Raw genomic sequence first — 22,135 nt, 5'->3', positions numbered from 1 at the left:
ACGGTCTCTGTGCGGCGAAGCCGCAAACTGTAGCTAGAATTTCAGAAATCTCCCAAATTTAACATTTCTGCCGTTTGCGCAGATAAAGTCCGAATTGCGTCAAATTAGAATCAGTTGTTAAACTCTTTGCCCTAAACCTACTTGAAGTGAAATTAATTAATTTGGCGCCACAGCGCCCCCTACAGATTTGATATGGAGGTTAAATGTTTAGTTTTGCGAAATTATCTGAAATTTTACACAAAACTCAATTTTGGCCCCATCAAAAAAGTAAATGAGACCCATGTCATAATTGTTATGGCGTTGCCGTAACGATGACCGAAACCTTCCATGTTATTCCAATGGGGAAATCACCAGAACATACTTACACTTTATACTTTCAACAACTCCTCCCAGGGCGTCAGCCCTATCAAAGTGAAATTTGGTGAGACTCATCTTCAGGGGTGGACCATCAAAAAATATCCACATTTTTATTCAAAGAGTCACGGTGTCTGTGCGTCAAAGCCGCACATTTTGCCAAGAATTCAAAATAAAATTGCTTTTTGATGGTAAAACAAAGGGGAGAAGATGTGACAGCGTCACAGATTCAGCAGTAGGCGTAATAAAAGGACAATTGGGGCGCGTTAGCGCCCCCTCCTCTTGCCGCGTGGCGGCGGTGTGGCGGCGGCGTGGCGGCGGCGTGGCGAGGGCCGATCATTGGCGCTTGCGGCTATATTTATTATTACTATTATTATTTTAGCAAGCTAATCTGACTCTTCTGGTGTGAAGCCAAACACGCTAAAAAGTCAGGAATATACTTATAAATGGGAAGTTAACGCTGTTAACCTGATTTTGTTGTAGATGACAGATGACCAATGAGCTCATCCGTTTCCCATTAACAAACGGTTCTGTCTGAGTTGGAGCCTATAGAATATAGAATCAGTCTGGATCCCAGGCAAGGAAAGTTCCACAATATGACTATAAAACGTGGATCCATGGAAACAAGCCAAGCTACAGGACCAGGTCTGCGGAGGGGCGACCACGCTCTGAGTAAGAATGCATGTACTTCAAGGTTTTATTTTTTTCATAAAATAAATGCAAGACAGAGCAGTTTAATGTCAAACTGTGGAACATTCTTGGCAAAGCAAGTGGCACAGAAAAGTTACATCGTGCACCTGTTGCCCAGAAATCAAGATGAGTTTACAACTTCTTCCACTTGAAATGGTCTAACTCAGGGGTGGGCAATTATTTTCCTCCGAGGGCCATATTCGAATCCAGGCAAGTAGCGGAGGGCCAGCCCGCCATCATTGGTGTGAAAAAAACAAATCTAAATAATTAAATATCAAATAAAATATCACTTTTCTGTCAAATATAGGCTATTGAATCCATTATTTAATTCATCTGTCAATATATGACAGCCAAGTGACCAGGATGCCCTTACAAAGCAGCCCCCAGTAATCTGTCTGTCCTCTGTACATATTCACTGAGTACAAGCTGCTCTACTACGAGGGTAAAGTGAGTAGGCTACAAGGAGTGGGAATCTCCAACAAAGCCTATTTCACTATCAAGTGTGACTCAACTTCCGGTCATCATGTGCAGCACTGAGTCATGTCTCACGTGAAGAGGAGAGCACTTTCACTGGTTCTGTGGTGGGGAAATTAGGTCAAAAGACGCCCCCTAGTGGTTCTCTGATGTATACGCAAATGCATGTTAATGAGTTACAAAATAGGAGAACCTCTATTCCCACGAAATTCTACTGTTGCAACGCACAATTCAAGAACAGCAGGTGAATATAAGTGTTATTTGGACTTGGATCATCCTCATAGCGCCAGTGCAGGCTGCAGACCAGAATACACATTTCTAAAATACTTTACAAAGACTTGATATCAGTGCCGGTCCGATCCCCCAGAGACCCCAGAGCAATAATGACCTCACAACCTCACTGCCTCTCCTCCTTAAAAGTATTGATGATTCACATCTCCACTGTTTTTGTGCCTACATCAAATAGAAACACGGAGGTGAAAAAGAGAAACTGAAGGAGCCAAGAATAAAGCCAAGAACAGTGTACTGCTCATAGAATTTATTTGTTAAATGTTATTATTTGTTCTGTCTTTTGATACATTTTAATGTTATCCACTTGGCTAAAGTGCCAATGCAACATTTGAAATACAATATCAATATTTCAGCTCATAGTTTTCTTATAAAGTGCCAGTCCAGCGTAATGTCAATCTGTAATAAAAAAAATAAAAGGACAGAGAGCTATACTTTCCTGGCAGAGGAAGTCCAGAAGAGACGCGTGAAACAAACTCAGTCACCTTTCATGACACGGTTAAGTTTAATGAAACTGTGTCATCTGCTGGTCACATTAATACATTACAATACTTCCATGTAATTACCAGCACAAGTAACGTTCTGGATCATTAGTTAGATAGAATATGTACTCTCAATATTTACCTCCCCCTTTGGTTGTGTTGGTTACACTTTGATTGATCTGTTCCTCACTTTGAATTGAGTTCTTCAAGAGTTTGTGAACTCTCAAAAATCGTGAGAATTTCTGCCAAGATTAATATTCTCTCTTCTTTGAGAACGCAGGGCTGTCTCCAGCTGCACGCACCAACACTCAACACTAGAGGGCCCCAAAGAGCTGTTACCGTGCAACTGTCCCAAGTGGTTTGTCAGGCATGCATCGCATTTCTGTTGTTTTCAGCAGCATGGAGGTTGATTATATCCTCACAGCAAGAAAGTTTAAACCTTGGAACATCCAGGACCTTCTGTGTGGAGTCTGGGTGCTTACTTTTCCCCATCAAGCTAATCTTTGGAGACTGAGCCTACTTGGATGTACATTTGTAGACCACAAGATAATAAGATTTAGAGGTAAGGTCCTATAGCTAAACAGTGCATTTTGGTTATTTCTGAGCCTACTTTTCATCCAGGAGTATAGTGCATAGTTAAAATGTGTGTAACAACAACAACAACAACAACAACAACAACAACAACAACAACAACAACTGCAAAAAACATTAAAAAACATTAAAAAAACATTCCTTATTATTTAATAGTCTATGATAACTATTTGAAGCTGCAATATTTTGTTCAAATTAGTTTTAACTGTTTTAATTTGTTTTATTTTTCAGGTACCAGTAAAGGTCATTAAACTTGTGGATGAGTTATTCTAACATTTGGGATGAGCCGTAAGTTCTACGTTTTGGGGTGAGTTGTAAAATCAGAACACATTAAAATCCCAGTGACAATAAGGGGTGGAGCCTGACACAGTGCTGTTGTAGTTTGTGTAGCTGTGCCCCGTCCCGAACATCTCATAGGGAGAGAGGGGCGAGCAGAGGAGGATGCTGGAGCACGATGCTGCAGCCGCCCTGCCGAACAGAGGAGCCGCCATGAGGATCCAGGCTTCAGGGGCCGAGCAGAGGAGGAAGAGCGGAGACAGTCCAGACCTGAGCCCGCTCTTCTGCGTGCACTGCCAGGACGAGGCTCGGGCGCTGTGTCCCGGGACGCCACAGAGGAGCCCCAGACGCACGCTGACCACCAGGCTGTCCTCCGGATCTGCAGGTGAGAGTCAATTATGTGCATTCAAAAAGATGGATGTTGATGAGAGTCACAGAGGATTGTTGTCAACTGATCTTTTTTAAATATGTGTATTCTGTCCAAATGTATGTGTGTCAAACAGAGACAAATTCATTGTGTTGAATAGTTCTGAAAGAATGAAAAAACAAGCAGTTTGACCCCATCAGGGAAAAGTCTCAACGTAAAGAAGGTTTGGACTGTATATATATCAAACAGCTCTATTCAATCACATCTCATGCAAGAGTCTGACAATGATAATATTTGCACAGTTCAATTAAAGTATAGAACATAATAGTACCAACATCAACATTGATATGAAGATAAAACATGCTTATTGGGCATTTCAAGCTGCAGTGCATATTGATAATGAGTTACTAGTATTTAAATGCCATTCTTCTCTAAACACTACATTAGGCAAGTATTTTTTTCTGTGGGTTTCTGTGGTTTTCTGTGGCATCCTTCTTTGTACAGAGCTAACTAACAACAACGGCAGCCTATTTGCACCATAAGCTTCTCCAACCACCACCACTCACATAAGACAACGCACACCGAAAAGGTTTGTTGCCCAAGGACACAGCAACAGAATGAAAGATTTCCTCTGATCTGTCAGATTGTGGTCGTTTCTACTGCTAAAGTTTATAGTGATTTAAACACTGACTGTGGCTCTGCGGGGGCTAACAATTATAATAATGAAACCTATAGCTATAACTTAGAAGTAAGTAAAAATACTAAAATATATATATATATATATATATATATATATATATGCCATCTATAAGCAGCCTCAGGTATATCGTCAAATATGTAATTGAAAAAAAAAATAATTCTTTTATATTTTGACCAAAAATGTAGCCCATATTGCCCTGCTATAATACATACAGCTCAATACTACTTTGGGCTCAAGACACATCTTTTTGTATTAAGTGTCACATTGTGTGTATTTTATTTGTAATTTCTTTAATCTGTAAAAATGTATTGAATTCAGAATTTCAGGATTGTTGAAGTGTTGACAAGATCTATTCCTGAATATGTGGAGGAAGAAGGAAGATAAATGGTTCGATGGATCCCTCAATATCTGGAATTCTATCTTGTTACAATTATCTGCCAGTTGGAGTAAAGTCATTACACTTGAAGAATTATCTTAAAACTGATCTTCAATTGATTGTAACCAAACTCTTAAATAATGCAATGAGACATGCCGTCGTTTCAAATGTTGCGGTTGACGCCGTGAAGATGAAACCTCAATATTTACAACAGAACAATACCCCAGAGTCTTGTATTTCTCTGCGTAAACCTCCCTTCGTTTTCAGCCAAATCAACAGAAATCTCCTGCAGCAGTGAGTGGGCATTAATCACTGACACTGTCTTTTCAGCTTCTGTCCAAACGGTTCCTTTGGTTTACAGATAAAGAACCAACAAACAAGGGGGAAATGCACAATGTTTACTGCCATATAGGGCCCAAGTTAGAGTCACATGCATAATTTATCACCAAGGTCGTCCAGGTCAGATTTAGTGCAAGTGTTGGCAGAGGCAAAGTGCTCATTAAAATTCAAAGAGTGACAGTAAATTTGGATTGAGTGAAATATTCCGTCTATGTCAAGTTCTCTGTAGTAGTAGAACAATGACTTCCACTTTCCATCCGGGTTGGTCTTTTGGGATGTGCTTTACTTCACAGGAGAGTAATAACAAGGTAATATGAAGGAAATAACACTCTAATATCTCTGTATCTACCTGCGTTGCATCAATGGAATTTCCCCATGTGGGACAATAAAGGATTATCTTATCTTATCTTATCTTATAAGAGTTAAATGCACACGTTTGACAGTTTCTGTATTATTACCAGGGAAATACTGTCATTTTTTAGGGTTACAGGAAAAGGATTAGGATTAATTATAGTTCTGCAAAATGAAAAACATGTCTGTAATGATGATGCATGTAATTATCACAAATACAGGGCTGTTACGATGCTTTTCATTGAGTTGCTGCCAAGTCTGTGGCCTCAGAGTGAAAATGTTCAAAGTTAAAATGTGAGCAATGTGACAGGTTAGTTAGCCTTCCAGACGTTATTTATTCAGACAAAGTTGGGATGATTTCATGTCTTCCTGGTGGTGCGGTGGCTAAATATATTCAGTATAAAAATAAAGTTTCAAATTCTTAAAACCAGGGCCAAAGAAGTTTGTGCTTCTCGCTCTTAAGCTTTTTCTCTCATTGGTTGTAATCTCCCACCATCAGCCAATAATGCTGCTCTTGCTGCTTTAATGGAACTACTCTCAAATGACAAATTTAATGAGATTGTTGATAAACCTATGCGTCCAAATTGAAAAAATCCTGACAAGTCTTCTCTTGACATCCGGATCTTAACCAATGCTCTCACAAGTATTCTGAAATGTGAATATTTATTACCATTATTATTTGTATTGTCTTGTCTTACTGTAGCTTTTTTAAAATTTTATTTTATTTTATCGCTATTTTTCCCCTCTGTTCCTTATTAGGAAATGAGAGGTTTTGTCAATAGGAGTTTTTGTTTATAAGAGTTTTGTTTACAAGAGTTCTTCTATTAAGAGTGTTTTTTATACTTCCTATAAGTTATCCGTCCTTTTCCTCTGTATCTACCTGCGTTGCAACGATGAAATTTCCCCATGTGTGGACAATAAAGGAATATCTTAATATCTTATCTTATTTGCATCCTCAGGACACCGGTGATCACTGCGCTATTGCTACAATTGCTGCAAAAATACCAAAATCCAAGCCTAATTAAGAGAGACACAAAACACTTTTCAGAACATGATTCATTTCATTTTGAATGGGAAACATTTTATTCCATTGTAGATGTTGAAGTTGCTCGGTCACACGTTTTTGATGTCTTTGTTAATCTAGAATAAAAGGTTGTGACAGTACTTGATTCACTCCAGATCTATCAGCTCTTTTGCATAAACGTCATCGTGCATGGCCCAATTTAAGAGAGAAAATAATCACTTCTGACTGGCTGGCTTTCACACGACTGCCAAACTCATGCAATTCATGTGAAAATGAGAAAATCTAACTTCCAAAAAGGTCTGGAAGACGGTTAAATCTCCAGCTGGAATTGTTAGAGATATCGAGTTTACGCCTTGTATTCTGAACTACTCGCAATCCATTTGGACAAAGGAAAACTGTTGTATTTCTATCGAACATTTGATTTCTTCTGGACTTTTATTGCCTCTATGCTTAATCCAGCCATCAAGGTACAACTTTTAACTTTAAAACCATAACATAACTGAAGTACAAAAAGTCCTGAAGCTTTAAGTCACTTCACAAACGGCAGGTCCTGATAAGATGGAGCTGTAGTTTTGAAGCTGCAGTATCTGCTGACATACTGTAATTACCAAGGCCTGTCATCTGGATGTCGACATAAGTCCTTTTGTTTAAAGAAGGGGACTCTTTTTTGTTAAACTATTATATGTCAAAATGGTCTGCCTTGGTTAAGTTGCTTAGACTCCTTTATTCGTGAACACCTAAATGACTTTCTTGTTGGTCACACTGATCTGGATTTAGGAGATTCCACAGTGTTACTCTACTTCTGCTGCTTTTAAGGTTGTAAATTATTTAGTTGTATTGAATTGAGTTGGAAACACTGTTGCACTGTTGACCTTTTGAAAGCGTTTGACACTGTGGATCACACTGTGTTGAAGGACATTTTGAGAAATGCTGGTCTTACACAATTTACTGTTAGTTGGTTTGAAATGATCTTTCCCCGTGTGTGCAGAGGGATGTTCCTCCAGTCTTTTAAGAGTCCAAGCGTGTGCCCTAAGGCTCGATCCTCGGCCCACTTGTGTTCATTATTGTCATTAATAAAGTGGAACAACATGTGTCTAATGGAAAATGCAGACGACACCGTAACTGCACTGGAGCCTCTCCTGCTGAGGCCCGAGGTGGAACCGTGGAAATCGGCCTCACATCCCTTACAAGTTATTGAGAGGGGCTCAAATTACAAATATCTTTCTTAATTGCTGAATCTCTTTATTTCACCCCACACACACACACACAGCAGATGGTGAAAAAATGAAAATATTTTTTCATTTTCTTTCGAGGGAAAGAAGTGTGTGACTGCTACTTTTCTATGTGCATTTTCTATAATATATAAAAACCCTCAGACATCACTGTGTAGCCATGTTACTTAGAGCCCAGGAGCACAGGCGACTCTAAGTGTCCTCGTGTCATCCTGTAGAGTCAGAACTGAGCTGGGTGAAAAGGCTTTTAGTTTAACTGCAACTTCGTCATGGAAGGAAGTTTCAACTGCAACTGAAATTGGTCTTAACAGTCTGGTCTCACTAAATATATACAAGTTGTAAATGTTTTATTTGAGATTTGTCATTTTTGCTGGTCGATGTATATTTTGTTGATTGTCCCAAGACTTGGCTGTTGTTAGTGAATGTCTCAATGAGGCTCTCCTGGTTAAAAAAGGTGAAATAAAATAAAATACAAATACAATTTTGTGATTATGCTTTTCAGTACTGTATGATGTGTAACATGTTTATAACAAAACATAACACAAGTAGGTGAAGTGATGAATGTCAGTGCCATGGTTCATAATAAGAGAGGCTGCATGTCAGTGTATGCCACATGCAGCTTTGTGATTTGAAAGATTTATTGTCTCAGGTATTTTGAAATGACCTCATTGCCAGGAAAGACATCACAGTAATACAGTCACACTAACTGGATATTTGTCCTTAATGAGACCCATCTAAATCAATATTTTATATTTTCACTGACATTCACCAAAGATACTTATTATGTTTTCTCAATCGTAATGCAGCTGTGAGATCCCCTCGTCCAATTACTTCTGTGTGCGTGAAATTGGTTTTAGATCATTAAATGCCCATACTCAGTTACTGTTGTGGTAAGGACTCCAATTTTCAACTCATATTTATGAAAAATGCAAATGAAAAGTTCATGCACACATTTCCAAACTTTTTCTGCTTCCTCCCTTGTCCAACTTTTTGAATCAGGGCAAACATTAATCTGCTATGACTGCTCCAGAACCACAATTTAGAGTTGGCCCCAATAACAAAGAGGAGCTGCAAGGTGCCCCACACTGGAGCTGATTAAAGGGGCAAGTGTATGTGCACGTAATATGTTACATGGAGACATGAAAAGTCAGCGTTTCTGTTCAGCTGCTCCAAGAGTAAGGAAAAACTAATTATATGTCCTGGTATTTACAACTCAGCGACATGCAATATGAATTTATTGGTTACCACTGTATGAAAGTCATTTTTGTTGAAAAAAACATGTATGTAAAATGTTGTAAAATGTATTAAAAATATAATTTACAATGTAATTTTGCGTTATATTATTCAAATTGAAGTCCCGCCATTTACATTTCTATTGCTCTTTACAAGCTTGACAAACCTCTTAAAGCACTTTACTTTAGTCATTGCTCATTCACATCACACTAAGTGATCATACGTTACTTGCCCTGGGGCAGACTGACAGGCACGAGGCTGCCAATCTGTGCCATCAGCCCCAACCACCAACTTTTATTCACTCCCAGAACACGTACATTGGCAAAGTGTCTAGTCCAGGAACACAACATTAAGTAACCACTTTAGTAGAGATACTGTTACCCCTGACGAAACAGCACTCTCATTGTGTAAAAGATAAAACTGTTACTTTAAATCTGTTTTTAATGCCAGAATGTAGACGTTCTAGATCTTTCCCCTCAGTCTGATCCATCATGGCTTTACACTGAGCTGCTTAGTTTCAGATTCCACGTAACTGAGTTTTAAAGCGTGTTTCCCTGTTTCAGACCGTGATCCGAGCAGCGGCAGCTACAATGCCTCCACCGGGACCTTCTACAGCTGCGTCAGTCAGATCACTATCGGTGAGTGACAAACGCATCCACAAAACAAAGCCACTCTTGGTCCGCAACACTCGAAATCAGTGGCAGGGAAAATGGTTTTACAAGTTCTGAAGCACCAAATGATTTTAATATTATTTTACATGTGGTAATTACTTGTGAAAAGAGGATCAAATCTAAAGTCAACAATCGATTTACCAAATAATCGTGACATTCCTACCAAACCAAATGGGCTTACTGTAATTATGATTTACTATTACTGATACACTGATTTATTTTTTGTTTAAATAATTTTTTTATTGAAAGAATAAACACAGACCAATCAAAACTTGTGTGTAAATAAAGATACAGTCCAGTAACATTGTCAAAAAAGAAAAAAAAGAGAAAGAAGAATAAAAATAAATAAAGAAATAAAAATAAAAAGAGAGAAAAAAAAGAAATAAGAGAAGAAAGTGCGGAGTGGGCGGAACCAAAGAAAATACAAAGTGTGTAGTGTTTGAATTTACGGTTTTTAGAATAATGCATCCAAATTAAAATAAAATACAAGGTTAGAGCACCTGATCCATAATGTGAGTACCATTTCATCCAGTTTATGTCGAATTTGTCCATATGTGATTTTTGATACACTGGTTTCATATGGTTTGGTCGGGATGTAAAGATTATCTGGTTAGTCGTGTATTAAAATCATGATAATACAGGTCACAACATTAGAAATATTAGTTGTGATCAGTAAGTAATTTCAAATCAATCTGGACTTCATTATAGGCAAACCTAAATGGAGAGTGTTTTTCTATCCTACTGTTCATCTCACATTAACTTTACTTTATCATTCAGAAGTTTGTTTTTCATAAAGCTGAGTACATACTAGACTAGAGGGAGTGAAATGTAACAGGACAATGTGAATGAGAGAAAAACAAGGATATTACTACCTATGTTTGGTGTGAATAATCATGAATAATCGTTAAATCGTGATATTTCTTCTCACAATAAGCATAACACTAAAATTAAATATTGTGACATCTGTGTAAAGTTAGACACATCCACCCATAAACCTGTAAAATAATAAAAAATCTTGTGCCTTATCCTACAACATTATTTTGTTGTATAGGATAAGGCATTTATTTATGTATGTATGTATGTATGTATGTATTTATATATTTATTAATTTATTTATCTATGTATGTATTTATTTATTTATATTTTATTTTACTTTTAATTTATTTAATTTAACTTTATTTTGCACACATTGATAAACTATTATACTATAGTTATAATAAACTATAATAAAGTATTTGATTTGTTTGATCTGTTAATGTCCACAGTGGCACTTGAAAATGGGAAAGTTTTAGTTCATAAATATTGATAATAATAAATGTATGTATGTAACAATAATTGTGTAAGACAGGAGCCTCATGTCAAAGGTTAAATATAAAGAAACATATACAAAAACATATACAAGAATAAAATAAAACATTGTTGTTGTAAACTCTAGATACATGCACAAAAGTACACGTTTCTGTTCGTCCAATATACACATTCGAGCCAGTATATTTGTACAGTGTCGACTGATTACAGGCGCTCTGATTTTCACTGTGTCAGACGTTTTCACTGTCTAAAGTTGTTGGGGGAGACCAGGACATTCCCACATGTCCTCATCATCTTATTATTAGACATAATCCAGGTGCCTATGGGTGCACGGTGCAGAGAGTGGCCCAGATTGGTGCACCTGCTCTCAGATACTTCCACGTGAGACCCGGGGGAGGGCATGGAGGTCCTGTGCACGTTTGGGTCCTCCTCTCAGAGAGCCAGGCAGGCAGTATTTTCTGATTACTGTGACTGGATAGTGCTTATTATAGTGTACGCGGGGCAAGGTTGCACACGTGGCGGGTTTTGGAGGTCGTCTGGATGAAGTTCAGGTGTAGATTTCCTCCGCTGCCCCTCAGGTGACTTTGAGCAAGGTGATGAGGCTCGTAATGTGGCTCGTAAAACTGCACACACTCACACACTCAGCCATTTTGTCTGCAAATTATGAGTCACCTGCATAAAAAGACTTCCAAAAAATACTTTATTATAGTTTTTTTTATTTTACATTGAACGAAAAATAGTGGATTCCATTTCTATATCAAGTTAAACTATTAATTACAACTAATGAAATTTCCCCATGTGTGGACATTAAAGGATTATCTTATCTTATCTTAAAGGCGCAATGGACGATTTTTCGGCGATTTGAGAACGCAGGCGGAAGTGCGCATGCGCACTCCCCCGTGTGGACTGATACAACACACACGTGCGTTTGTTTAGTAGCGCGATGGATCCCATCGCATCTCTCGTCTCCCGTAGATTTCAGTCCACTTCTGAGTCAGCTCGAACTGTCTTTCTCCATCTTCATTTTGTCCCGTACACTGAGGGAACTATATTATGATAGATCAATGCGCTTAGACACGCGGAACTGTGGGACGAACCGCACGCGGCTGCAGGTGAGCGGTAGGTGCGTTTTATCATTGATACGTGGCAGGACTAATCGGCAGTCCACGCCACGAGGAAATAAGACTCAGATTTATGCCAAAAAAATCTTCCATTCAACCTTTAATGCAAATGGTCTATTGTAATGATTGTCAACTCATTTAGTAATCAAATCATTATTAACTGGTCTACACATGGAATCTAAAACATGCCATGAGCTGAAAAATTAAGTTTTATGAAAATTACGCAAGGAATTTGTAAATTTAGTGTCTTTTGTCTGATGAGAATATCTTCAAACGGATTCACAATACGTGCACATATTCAGACAAGTCTATTTATTTTATTTGTAAATTCTACATTTTACGCATGCCCTTTGTTATATATTTTGCTACTTTTAGTCATTGTTGTGTGTTGCACCTTAATGCCACAGTAAGTTCCTAGTTTGTAAATTCTGTTCACTGACAATGGCAATAAAAACCTCTTTCTGATTCTGATTCTGACTTAATTTTCATCTCATCCAATTTTGTAAAAATCTCAACTTTTTTTGCGTTCTAAACAACTAATCATTTGATCAAAAGAATCATCGCCAGACTATGCAATTGGTAAAATGATAGTTAGTTACAGCCCTACTACTCCATCATGATTTATTATAGTACTGTATTTTAATGTATAGTTCAGCATTACACCACATCCCTACAATGAGTTTTTTTTTAAACATAATGTAAACTCTTTTTCTCTTATTAAGACTATTTGCCATCCAATAATGACGAGCTTTGCACAGTGACTGGTGGGATATACAGACCCTGATAACTTGTGCATGAAATGTTTACAAAGTTTGATTTTAAAGGCTATATCACTTACCCTTTTTATAGAAAGTATCTTTGAGTAATCAGACAGAGAAATGCAGGGGCTGTGTTTCATTTCACAAATAAACATGATGCTTTTTTGCACCAAATCTCCTCAGCGGCAAAAGCAAGTCACGCAGAACCCTAAAGTTCCTCTGCTGAGTTCCTGTGCAGTTGTTCTTGCTGAGTTCATTCTCCCGGGAGCAAATCAAGTCTCCTCTGCCCCAGTTACTGCTGCTGCTGACCAGATCATTATTTTGGGGACACCCAGCTCCTCGTAGAGAAACCCCTTTGTGCGGCGTTTTATGAGCCTCATCTTTCTTGCTTTATTCTGCAGTGGGACGTCTGGCATGAGGAGGTGGGGGCAGGTGTTCCTCTGCTCACATATTGATTGTGTTTGTTCAATGCTGATGTAAGGCTCTGTGCATGTGGGGGCTTCAGTAGCTCCACTGGTCTTTAAAACATGTCAATTTTGCTGTATACAGTATTTCCCCTATAAGCACTTCAAGCACTTTCTGTTGTTTGCCCTGGTCCAACTAAAAGTCCCTCACTGCAAAAAAAAGCCAAGTTTAGACATGACCTTGACATTATAACTCAAAGATTACAATGACTTCTATTGTATTGTTCTTATTATGGAAATATGCATTTGTTTATCAATCCTGTTATTAGCAGAATATATAATGTATGTAATAGTAAATATTCTCAAGTTGAAAACATCAAAACCTGATCAAAACAAAATAACTATAAAAATATAAACTCACTAAAGATATTTTGAGACATAATCATCCACTCATGTCACTATAGTCTCTTTATCAATAAAAGCCAGTGGCTGTGGTACATAAACTACTGGTGGCTTTGCGGTTTAGGACTTGTTTTCTTGTATTTAGTCTGGGTTTAGGCATAAATCATATTGTTTTTCTTTATATAATCAGTATATATCATCAAGTATTTGGGTGCTTAATACATAACAAACAATATTCTTCCTAAGCTATTTTACAGTATTATGACACGTGCACTTTAGCTCAGCAGAACCACCAGCTGAACAGAATGTTGTCATAGTGATTTAAAAATTAAAGCATAAAAGAAACTGAACAAATAATTAAATTTTTTGGAAAAATGTAACAATATTAAAACACTTTCTTTTGTATTTATTTAAGACTAACCCTGGTTGATGGATTAACTCCCAGCACTGGAAGTGTGTTATTAGGCAAGACAATTTACAGTCTGTGTTCAGGTGTTAACAGTGACTGATGTGGTCAGTGAGGCCATAGTTGCAGAATGGCTGCCACATCTGTGGGACTCTCCCCCATGTGACTCTCCCCATGGGACTCTCCCCCATGGGACTCTCCCCCAGGCAGGTACAGAAGTATCACTATCTCTGGGCTGTAACTTAGAAAGGGAATGACTGAAAATGACCTGAGAACTGAGACAAACATGTGTTTATTGAGGTCTTGTGAGGGCCTCCCTGACCACCATTAGGGCCCAATGACCTACGGATGTTTGCTATTACAACAGAATCATGATTCAAATTACTGTTAATGTAAAACATGAAAACAACACTGTCAACAGTCTTGATGTGCACTACAGTGTACATTCATCTTATTTTGCATTTTCCAGCAAACAATAATTAGATTTAGTTCATAAAACTTCCTTCTTCTACGTTTCTTTAACATAACATTAAGGTGTCAAATATCTGAAAACCACTGTAATGTGCTCTTCCAAACATTTAATTTAATTTGTATTTTTTTTACATTTTGAAATCTTAACTTTACTTCATTCATCAGGCTTTTCATTCCCAAAATATTGATGTGCCATGATGTGTAAAATATTCAGTCAAATTTACAATGAAGCTGTTGAGCAGGACACTGAAGATGGAGAAGTGTTTTGAAATGTGCGTCAGTGTGAGCTGAAGTGGTGGCAGTCTTCGGTGCAGATGGAGATTTAAAGTCAGTTCTCATTGCAGTGAAACAGCAGTTTGTCCTGTGCAGTTCATTATCTCTTTGGAAACAGTCCAACCACTCACTGATAGACTGTTGAGCGATCCCAGCATGTCACTATTAATCTATTAGTTAATTAAAGTTACGATGGGATTTGCTCCATTCACTACAGTATATTTACAATGTACATTTTACATACATAGAAATATTTCTGTGAAAATGGATACAGGAGATTCACTTATGATGACAAAACTCTTCAACTATTGTGGATAAAGCTTGTTGTACTTGTTTTGCAAATTAAATAGTAATTTATTGTACACTGGCCCTGTAAATAAATACCATACAATGCTACAAGCTGTGCCTTTTTTGTATCCAATATTATTTTGGTGTTCCAGCTCGACAGATTTGGAGTATATTATTATTATTATTATTATTATTATTATTCAGGTCCAATGATATAGATAATAGATGAGGTGGAAGATGTATAAAAAGATGAATATGATCACAATTGTTATCTTATAGATATGCAAAACTACAATATCCAGTAGGCTATATTATTTATGAATATGGGTCCAAGATCAATGGGGCTCTGCAGACTGTTCCATTTGACTTTAAATCAATGTTTTAAACATTCTTCAACAATGGAGGTGATGGAGAGTACTTTTGGCTGCAACAAAAAGCAATAACATGGAAATTGATGACAGAGTCTGTCAAGGACTGGAAAAACATATGTTTACTTTTAACTTAAGAATGGAAAAAGTTGCCAGACACTGGGACAGGGACCGATTTATAGGGCACATATATATACCTGACATTTTATTTTCGGGTTTATTCTTTTGGCTATTTTCCTTTGAGGTTTTCAATTTCTGGTCTTGTTTCATTGGCTCTGTTTGTTTTTAACAATAAAACAGAAAAGACTTTTGAGTTTATTCTGTAACTAAAATAGGCTTCTAAAAGAGCTGAGTAAAGATAACAAGAACAGCATGTGCTTTTGTGTTTTAATTGTACCATTATTTAACTTTTGTGTGATACTTTAACCAAGCCATTTACAGGCACGATTTAGAACTTCTCAGATGCATTGCCATAATATTGAATATCATCACCAGGATAATAACATTAAGAGATTTATCTTTTCCAGTATCTCCCACCCCTAGATGCATGATGATTACACTCGCATGTCTGTTCTGCAGGGTTCGACCTCGGGGGGCAGGTGGCCATTGAGTTCTCCCACTGGAACAGCCCCCTGACGGAGAACAGCGCCAACCTGCCCAGCCCCGAAACGGCCCGCTCTGAGGGCTCCGCTCTGCCCGTCCTGAGTGAGCGTCTGGAGGCTGTATCCTGTCCCGCCTCGCTCTCCCTCACACCCCTGTCCAGCTCCAGCCAGGACACCATCTGTGACAGCTCCAGTGAGTACAGAGCTCTGCAAAACTTATTACTGCAACCACCGTTTCCACCTTCATATCAGGCTCGGGTCTAGACCAAACTGACTGAAGGTGCATCCGAGTTACGTAAAGGTGCAAAGATGATACGCTTCCATTAAGTCATTAATGGAAGTAATTTAGTCATTAATTAACGCACCTGAAATGAGGGTGCATCCATCCATCCATCCATCTTCTTCCGCTTTATCCGGGCCCGGGTCGCGGGGGCAGCAGTCTGAGCAGGGACTCCCAGACTTCCCCCTCCCCAGACACTTTCTCCAACTCCTCCGGGGGGATCCCGAGGCGTTCCCAGGCCAGCCGAGAGACATAGTCTCTTCAGCGTGTCCTGGGTCTTCCCCGGGGCCTCTTCCCGGTGGGACATGCCTGAAACACCTCCCCAGGGAGGCGCCCAGGAGGCATCCGGAACAGATGCCCGAGCCACCTCAGCCGGCTCCTCTCGACGTGGAGGAGCAGCGGCTCTACTCCGAGCTCCCCCCGTGTGGCCGAGCTCCTCACCTTATCTCTAAGGGAGCGCCCAGCCACACGGCGGAGGAAACTCATTTCGACCGCTTGTATCCGCGATCTTGTTCTTTCGGTCACTACCCAAAGCTCATGACCATAGGTGAGGGTAGGAACGTAGACCGACCGGTAAATAGAGAGCTTTGCCTTTCGGCTCAGCTCCCTCTTTACCACAACGGTCCGATGCAGCAACTGCATCACTGCAGCCGCTGCACCGATCCGCCTGTCGATCTCACGCTCCATCTTTCCCTCACTCGTGAACAAGACCCCGAGATACTTGAACTCCTCCACTTGGGGCAAGGACTCCCCACCCACCTGAAGAGGGCAAGCCACCTTTTTCCGGTTGAGAACCATGGCCTCGGATTTGGAGGTGCTGATTCTCATCTCAGCCGCTTCACACTCGGCTGCAAACCGTCCCAGTGCATGTTGCAGGTCCGGGTTTGATGGAACCATCAGGACAACATCGTCTGCAAACAGCAGAGATGGAATCCTGTGGTCCCCAAACCGGACACCCTCCGACCCCCGACTGCGCCTAGAAATTCTGTCCATAAAAATTATGAACAGAACCGGTGACAAAGGGGAGCCCTGGCGGAGTCCAACATGCACTGGGAACAGGTCTGACTTACTGCCGGCAATGCGAACACAGCTCCTGCTCCGGTCATACAGGGACCGGACAGCCCTGAGCAAAGGGCCCCGGACCCCGTACTCCCGGAGCACCCCCCAAAGGACACCCCGAGGGACACGGTCAAAAGCCTTCTCCAGATCCACAAAGCACATGAATCCGAGGTTCAAGGGTGCAAACACTTTTAAATGAGTTTGCAATGCATCATTTTGCCTGATTTATAATGGCTAATGTTTTTATTTAAGGTTCCTTTTTTTAAATAATGCATTAATAAGCACTTGTTATTTGTTTATCTGTCCTTGTAAGACATTTCAAGCATTGGCAATTGAAAATTGTTTAATAAGCAGCTTAGTAACTGCTTAACAATTAACGCACACATGTTTTTGGTTAATGGTTTATTAACATTTATAAGGTATTACAAGCCTACAAATACTAGTAATTCCTTAAGAGCTAATATACAAACTGGTGTTTAGTAATACCTAATGAATAGTTTACTAAGAAATCTTTTTTCTGTTTATTATTTTACATTTCTTATAATTATTAACTTTTTAAGTAATCTTATTTTAAAGCAGGGCTATTCAACATAAGGCCCGGGGGCCAAATCAGGCCCTTCAAGCGATTTAATCCGGACCACAACGCATCATCCAAATATAAAAATAAAACAAAAAATAAAATCTTGTTTACTAGTTTAATTCTGGTTTAGCACCAGTTTAGACCTGGTTTGGTCTTTGTTTTGTCCTTGTTTGATTCCACTTTAGACCTGTTTTGTTTCTGGGCTAGACCTGGTTCAGAACTGGATGCTCAATTTTGTCAAGCATTTTGTATGTTTTTTCTCACAAAAACTAATCCATCAGTGGTAGTCATTGTACTGTATTAACTCATTTATTGAAACAGTGTTGGGGATATTTTGTGCACCCCAAAATGTTTTTACAGCAGTGGCGTGTTCTTCCCCTCCGGCCCTGAGGCCTTGACCTCCGAAAAATCTGGCTCTTGGGAAAATGGTGTTTAAAAGCCCCGTTTTAAAGAGTTAGCGATAAATTGCGCTTTGAAGTTTGAAAGCACTACTCCACCTATTATGGGCACTCAACTATATACACGCATTCTCCAGCGTAAATAGACACAAGCTAAGTGTCTTGAAGTGCACAGAAGGAAGCTCGGGTAGAACTGCTGACCATTGGGTTCATGGGCATGGACACATACAGAGGAGGAACAGCGTGGAAGGTTTCTGAAGGAAGAGCTGGCAAAAAACAAGAGGCCAAGAAGACCATAATTTATAGATGTAATTGAAGATGGTGAAAGAAGAGAATGTATTGTAGAAGTGGCAGATGTATCGAACAATGGTTAATATCGTAATTGCTGTTTCGGAAAAATGCAAAATTAGAATATCGAGTATATCGTTTATAATTAGAACTATTAAAAATGAATAGTGAAGAGAATAAGGTGATATTTATGAACGTTAATTGTATATAATGTATGAAATTTCCCCACGTGTTATGGAATTTCTCCATGTATGGACAATAAAGGAATATCTTAGCTTAGTTCATTTATGGTTTGGTGCGATACTTTCTCAACCTCAACCAAGACTTTTACCGGAACATTTTAGTACTGATGCATTATTTGTCTGAATAACCTTGTCTGAATATGGTTATCGAGATAACGCAAAACATAATTATTTGAGATATGCATTTTTGTCAATATCACCCGCCCATAATTGTAAAATTAGACAAAGGCGTTCGATTCTGTGGTGCCAATGTCTAAAGCAGCACATCCACTTTACTTTTTGAATGTTTTTCAAAATACTTGGTTAATTTTCTTTAGCCTTCTCAGTCAAACAATCCTCAAATCATTTCAAATTCTCCTGTTGCAACATTCCTCGCAGCATTGCCCCAGGCTTCTGACCCACAGTGCCAAAGTGCTGCTGTCACTGCCACCTGTCTGTGTTTGCAGCTACCGCAACACTACCCACGGCTGCAGCGCTCCTCCATCCCGATTGGCTCCTGTCAGATCGGCGAGCTCCCCGATTGGCCCATCCGCAGGACCGCACTGCACTCCTTTCTCCCTCACCGTAAACAGTCTGCTCATGCTGCTTCTTTTTTTTCATACACACAGGATTTTGAGTGTCTTGGTGATTTACTATTACTGATGGTTGGACATTTTGACAGATACAAGATGAGCTCAAGGGTGAAGGGGGAGAAGGAGGAGATGCGGGATTGTGTGTGGCGCTTGTTTGTTATGATTTAGCAAGGTTATTTCGGGTGAGGGGGCTATGCAGATGCAGCAAGGCGTAGTTTTAATAGCTTTTGCTCATTTGGAGATGGAACGATCTGCAGCCAGTCTCCTCTTTGATGCGGTGAGTTTCCATCGACTTAAGCTGCTTTGGTATTATTTTTGTCATCACCTCACTCTCCGCTCATTGCAGTGTCCGTGGAGCGTTTGACCTTCACATAAGCACCTCTCTCCCGCTCATTTTCAGCTGTCTGCGGCGTATTAATGTTTTTTGTCATTCACTTCCCCCGCGGTGCGATGTGGAGGAGGGAGAACTGGGTCATGTCTTTGGTGTGTGTCAAAGCACAAGGCGCGAAATCACTCTCATCTCCAATAGGGACGTGGAGTGGAACAGCTTGGAGCCCTCACACCAGCTAACAAGTGGTATCACATTACACATGCACATAAGCCACCCACCCACCCACACACACACACACACACACACACGCTCTATTTACAAAATACATTGGGTATAATTTGGTTTCTTTATTGAGACCCGATTTCATCCCTGCTTTTTTCTTTTTTTATTTCAAAATACGTTGCAATTGCTCTATGGTATTATACAAATTCATGTAATCAAGTATGTTTACATGTAGCTAAGAGACTGGGCCAAATAATGAACTATTTAAGCGTACTTTATCATTTTAGTTATATTTGTTTTGATTATTTTCTGCATTTGTAAGATCTGGTCATTTGTAATTCACCTATGTAAGGGCAAGTAAAGTACGTAAAAGCTAAAAAACATCTTTAATGGGGTCTCTAATGGGAAAAAAGCTTCTACTATTATACAAAATATCAAAGTCAATGTTCTGCAAAATTATGATGATGATTTTGATTATGATTATGGGTATTATTATCATATTTTTCTTAAATTAAATGATATACACAATATTTTAGTTGTTTTTATTATGTTCCTGCACTGTTTGAAGATTACATTTGAACTGCTTTGTCATGGTCCAAGTACAATATGTTTTATATTCTGGGCTGCTGCTAGCTATTTGCAAATATTTAGTTAGTAGTAGTAGTTCTAAAGTACAATTTGCATTGGAACCACTTCAAGTAAACAAAGAGAAACAAAGCAACCACAGATTTGCCTCAAACCGATACTTTCATCTGTCCACAGTAAGTGTTGTTGAACTCTCTTATGAAACTACCCCATTCCCTTGGCAACACATTGTTTCTCCAACCCCCACAATCTCCGTCCTTTCTTCTCTGCTCTGTAATTGTCTCTCATTTTATCACAATGGAGCGCTGACTTTTCGACAAAAAGATCTGTGCAGTTCACGCAAAACACCCGTCTTCTTTTAGTGTAACTAGACTGAATATGAGTCGATTTTTATTGTAACCATCTTTGATTTCTCCCACATTGCATTTCTCAGGTTTCCCTTGAGTGATGTGTTGGATAAGTGAGTGGGTGACACAGCCAGGACAGTGTCTTCTAATCTAGTTTAGTTCTATTCCTGATCCTGCATGTTTACAGTAGGTCAGACAATAATGGATGGAACACGCTCTCTGATATAATTTACCCTTTACACTTAGGGAGGTAAGCGACTTCTACTGCCACAGCTGCCCTGACACTGACTGGCAAACAAGTGGCTGCCACTCTGCACCAAAACCTCTCCAACACACCACATTCTTGCCAAAGGAAACATTGTTCTGAGCTATGATTGAACTGCCAATTTAAATGACCGCTCTTGAGTCTCTGTCAGCGCAGGAGCGTATACATATTTTATTCATACATTTAGAAATAATGTGTATAGTTGCAAAGGTGTTATTGACTATTAACCTTTTGAATTCAGACGCTCTAAAAACTGCTAAATGCCAAGTCTTCATTGCACAATATAATCCTCATAAAGAGGGGCCTGAATTTTGAATGAATGGATGTTTAATAATTTAGTAGGTGCCGTGGATAAAGGAGCGTCATATTGAGGCTGACACTTTTGGATCAGATTACAATTTAGCTCTCGCACAAAACATTTAAGACTTACTTACAGAAATGTATAGGCCATTTATTTTTTTCCTCTGACATTGGTCCAGTTGGGGTGCAGGTCCACATGGATAGTGTATTTTAAATTAAGGTTAATGAATAAGAAAGATCTAGGCAGAGTGAGACTAATTTGAAATGTGAATCCTTTTCATTACTTCATTATTGAATAAAGGAATACTTCGCTGCGCCTGTGGGGAGATTTTCCTCTTGTATTACTCATCCTTTAATGCCACAGAGAAAACCTGGTCAACCCAAACCTCTTGAGGCATGGGACACCACCTAAAGGAGGGAAATAAGTTAGAATCGTGTGAAATACAGTGTAATATCCCAAATATAGTGTATCCTGGCCTGTCTCCTGAAAGTGATGTACTATTGAGCATAATACATATATTTTAGATATTGTTGGACGCACGTGACATGAGTGGAGCCATGCAGTGAACATGTGGACGGTCCACAGAGAGATCTTTTTTATAGAACTCTGTGGTTCTGTGGTTTTAATGAGACTTCATTGTGCTGCTGCTGAAACCAGGTCAAACTGTGCCATACTGAGAACTGCCACTCAAATCTTTGTTTATTTGTTAAAAAATGCAGTGATAATGTTTTTACTGGATATATAGTCCAGTTCAATGTATTACTGACTGAGGTGGCTGATGGTTCTGCTGCTGCAGAGTACATTGAAAGCCACTGA

General features: G+C 39.2%; 1 protein-coding gene across 2 annotated transcripts in view; it reads left to right on the top strand.

Annotated features, from left to right (window-relative positions):
- The first annotated feature begins 3,297 nt into the window (after nt 1-3,297).
- The window catches only part of LOC140368091 (anoctamin-4-like), a 43,673-nt gene continuing 24,835 nt past the window's right edge, over nt 3,298-22,135 (top strand). Inside the window, exons 1-3 of one of the 2 annotated variants that reach the window (XM_072454962.1) lie at nt 3,298-3,540; nt 9,341-9,415; nt 15,827-16,042. In XM_072454962.1, coding sequence (XP_072311063.1) covers nt 3,321-3,540; nt 9,341-9,415; nt 15,827-16,042 — 511 coding nt within the window. In that variant the 5' untranslated portion in view covers nt 3,298-3,320. Of the gene's footprint in view, nt 3,541-9,340; nt 9,416-15,826; nt 16,043-19,282; nt 19,546-22,135 lie in introns of those variants that run through there. The other variant, XM_072454963.1, reaches the window with a different exon arrangement.

The sequence above is a fragment of the Eucyclogobius newberryi genome, unplaced genomic scaffold, assembly GCF_026437365.1.
Source record: "Eucyclogobius newberryi isolate DKJ021-1_F unplaced genomic scaffold, fEucNew1.0.hap1 SCAF_2, whole genome shotgun sequence".
Taxonomy (NCBI): Eukaryota; Metazoa; Chordata; class Actinopteri; order Gobiiformes; family Gobiidae; genus Eucyclogobius; species Eucyclogobius newberryi.
This window is presented reverse-complemented; position numbering and strand designations above follow the sequence as displayed.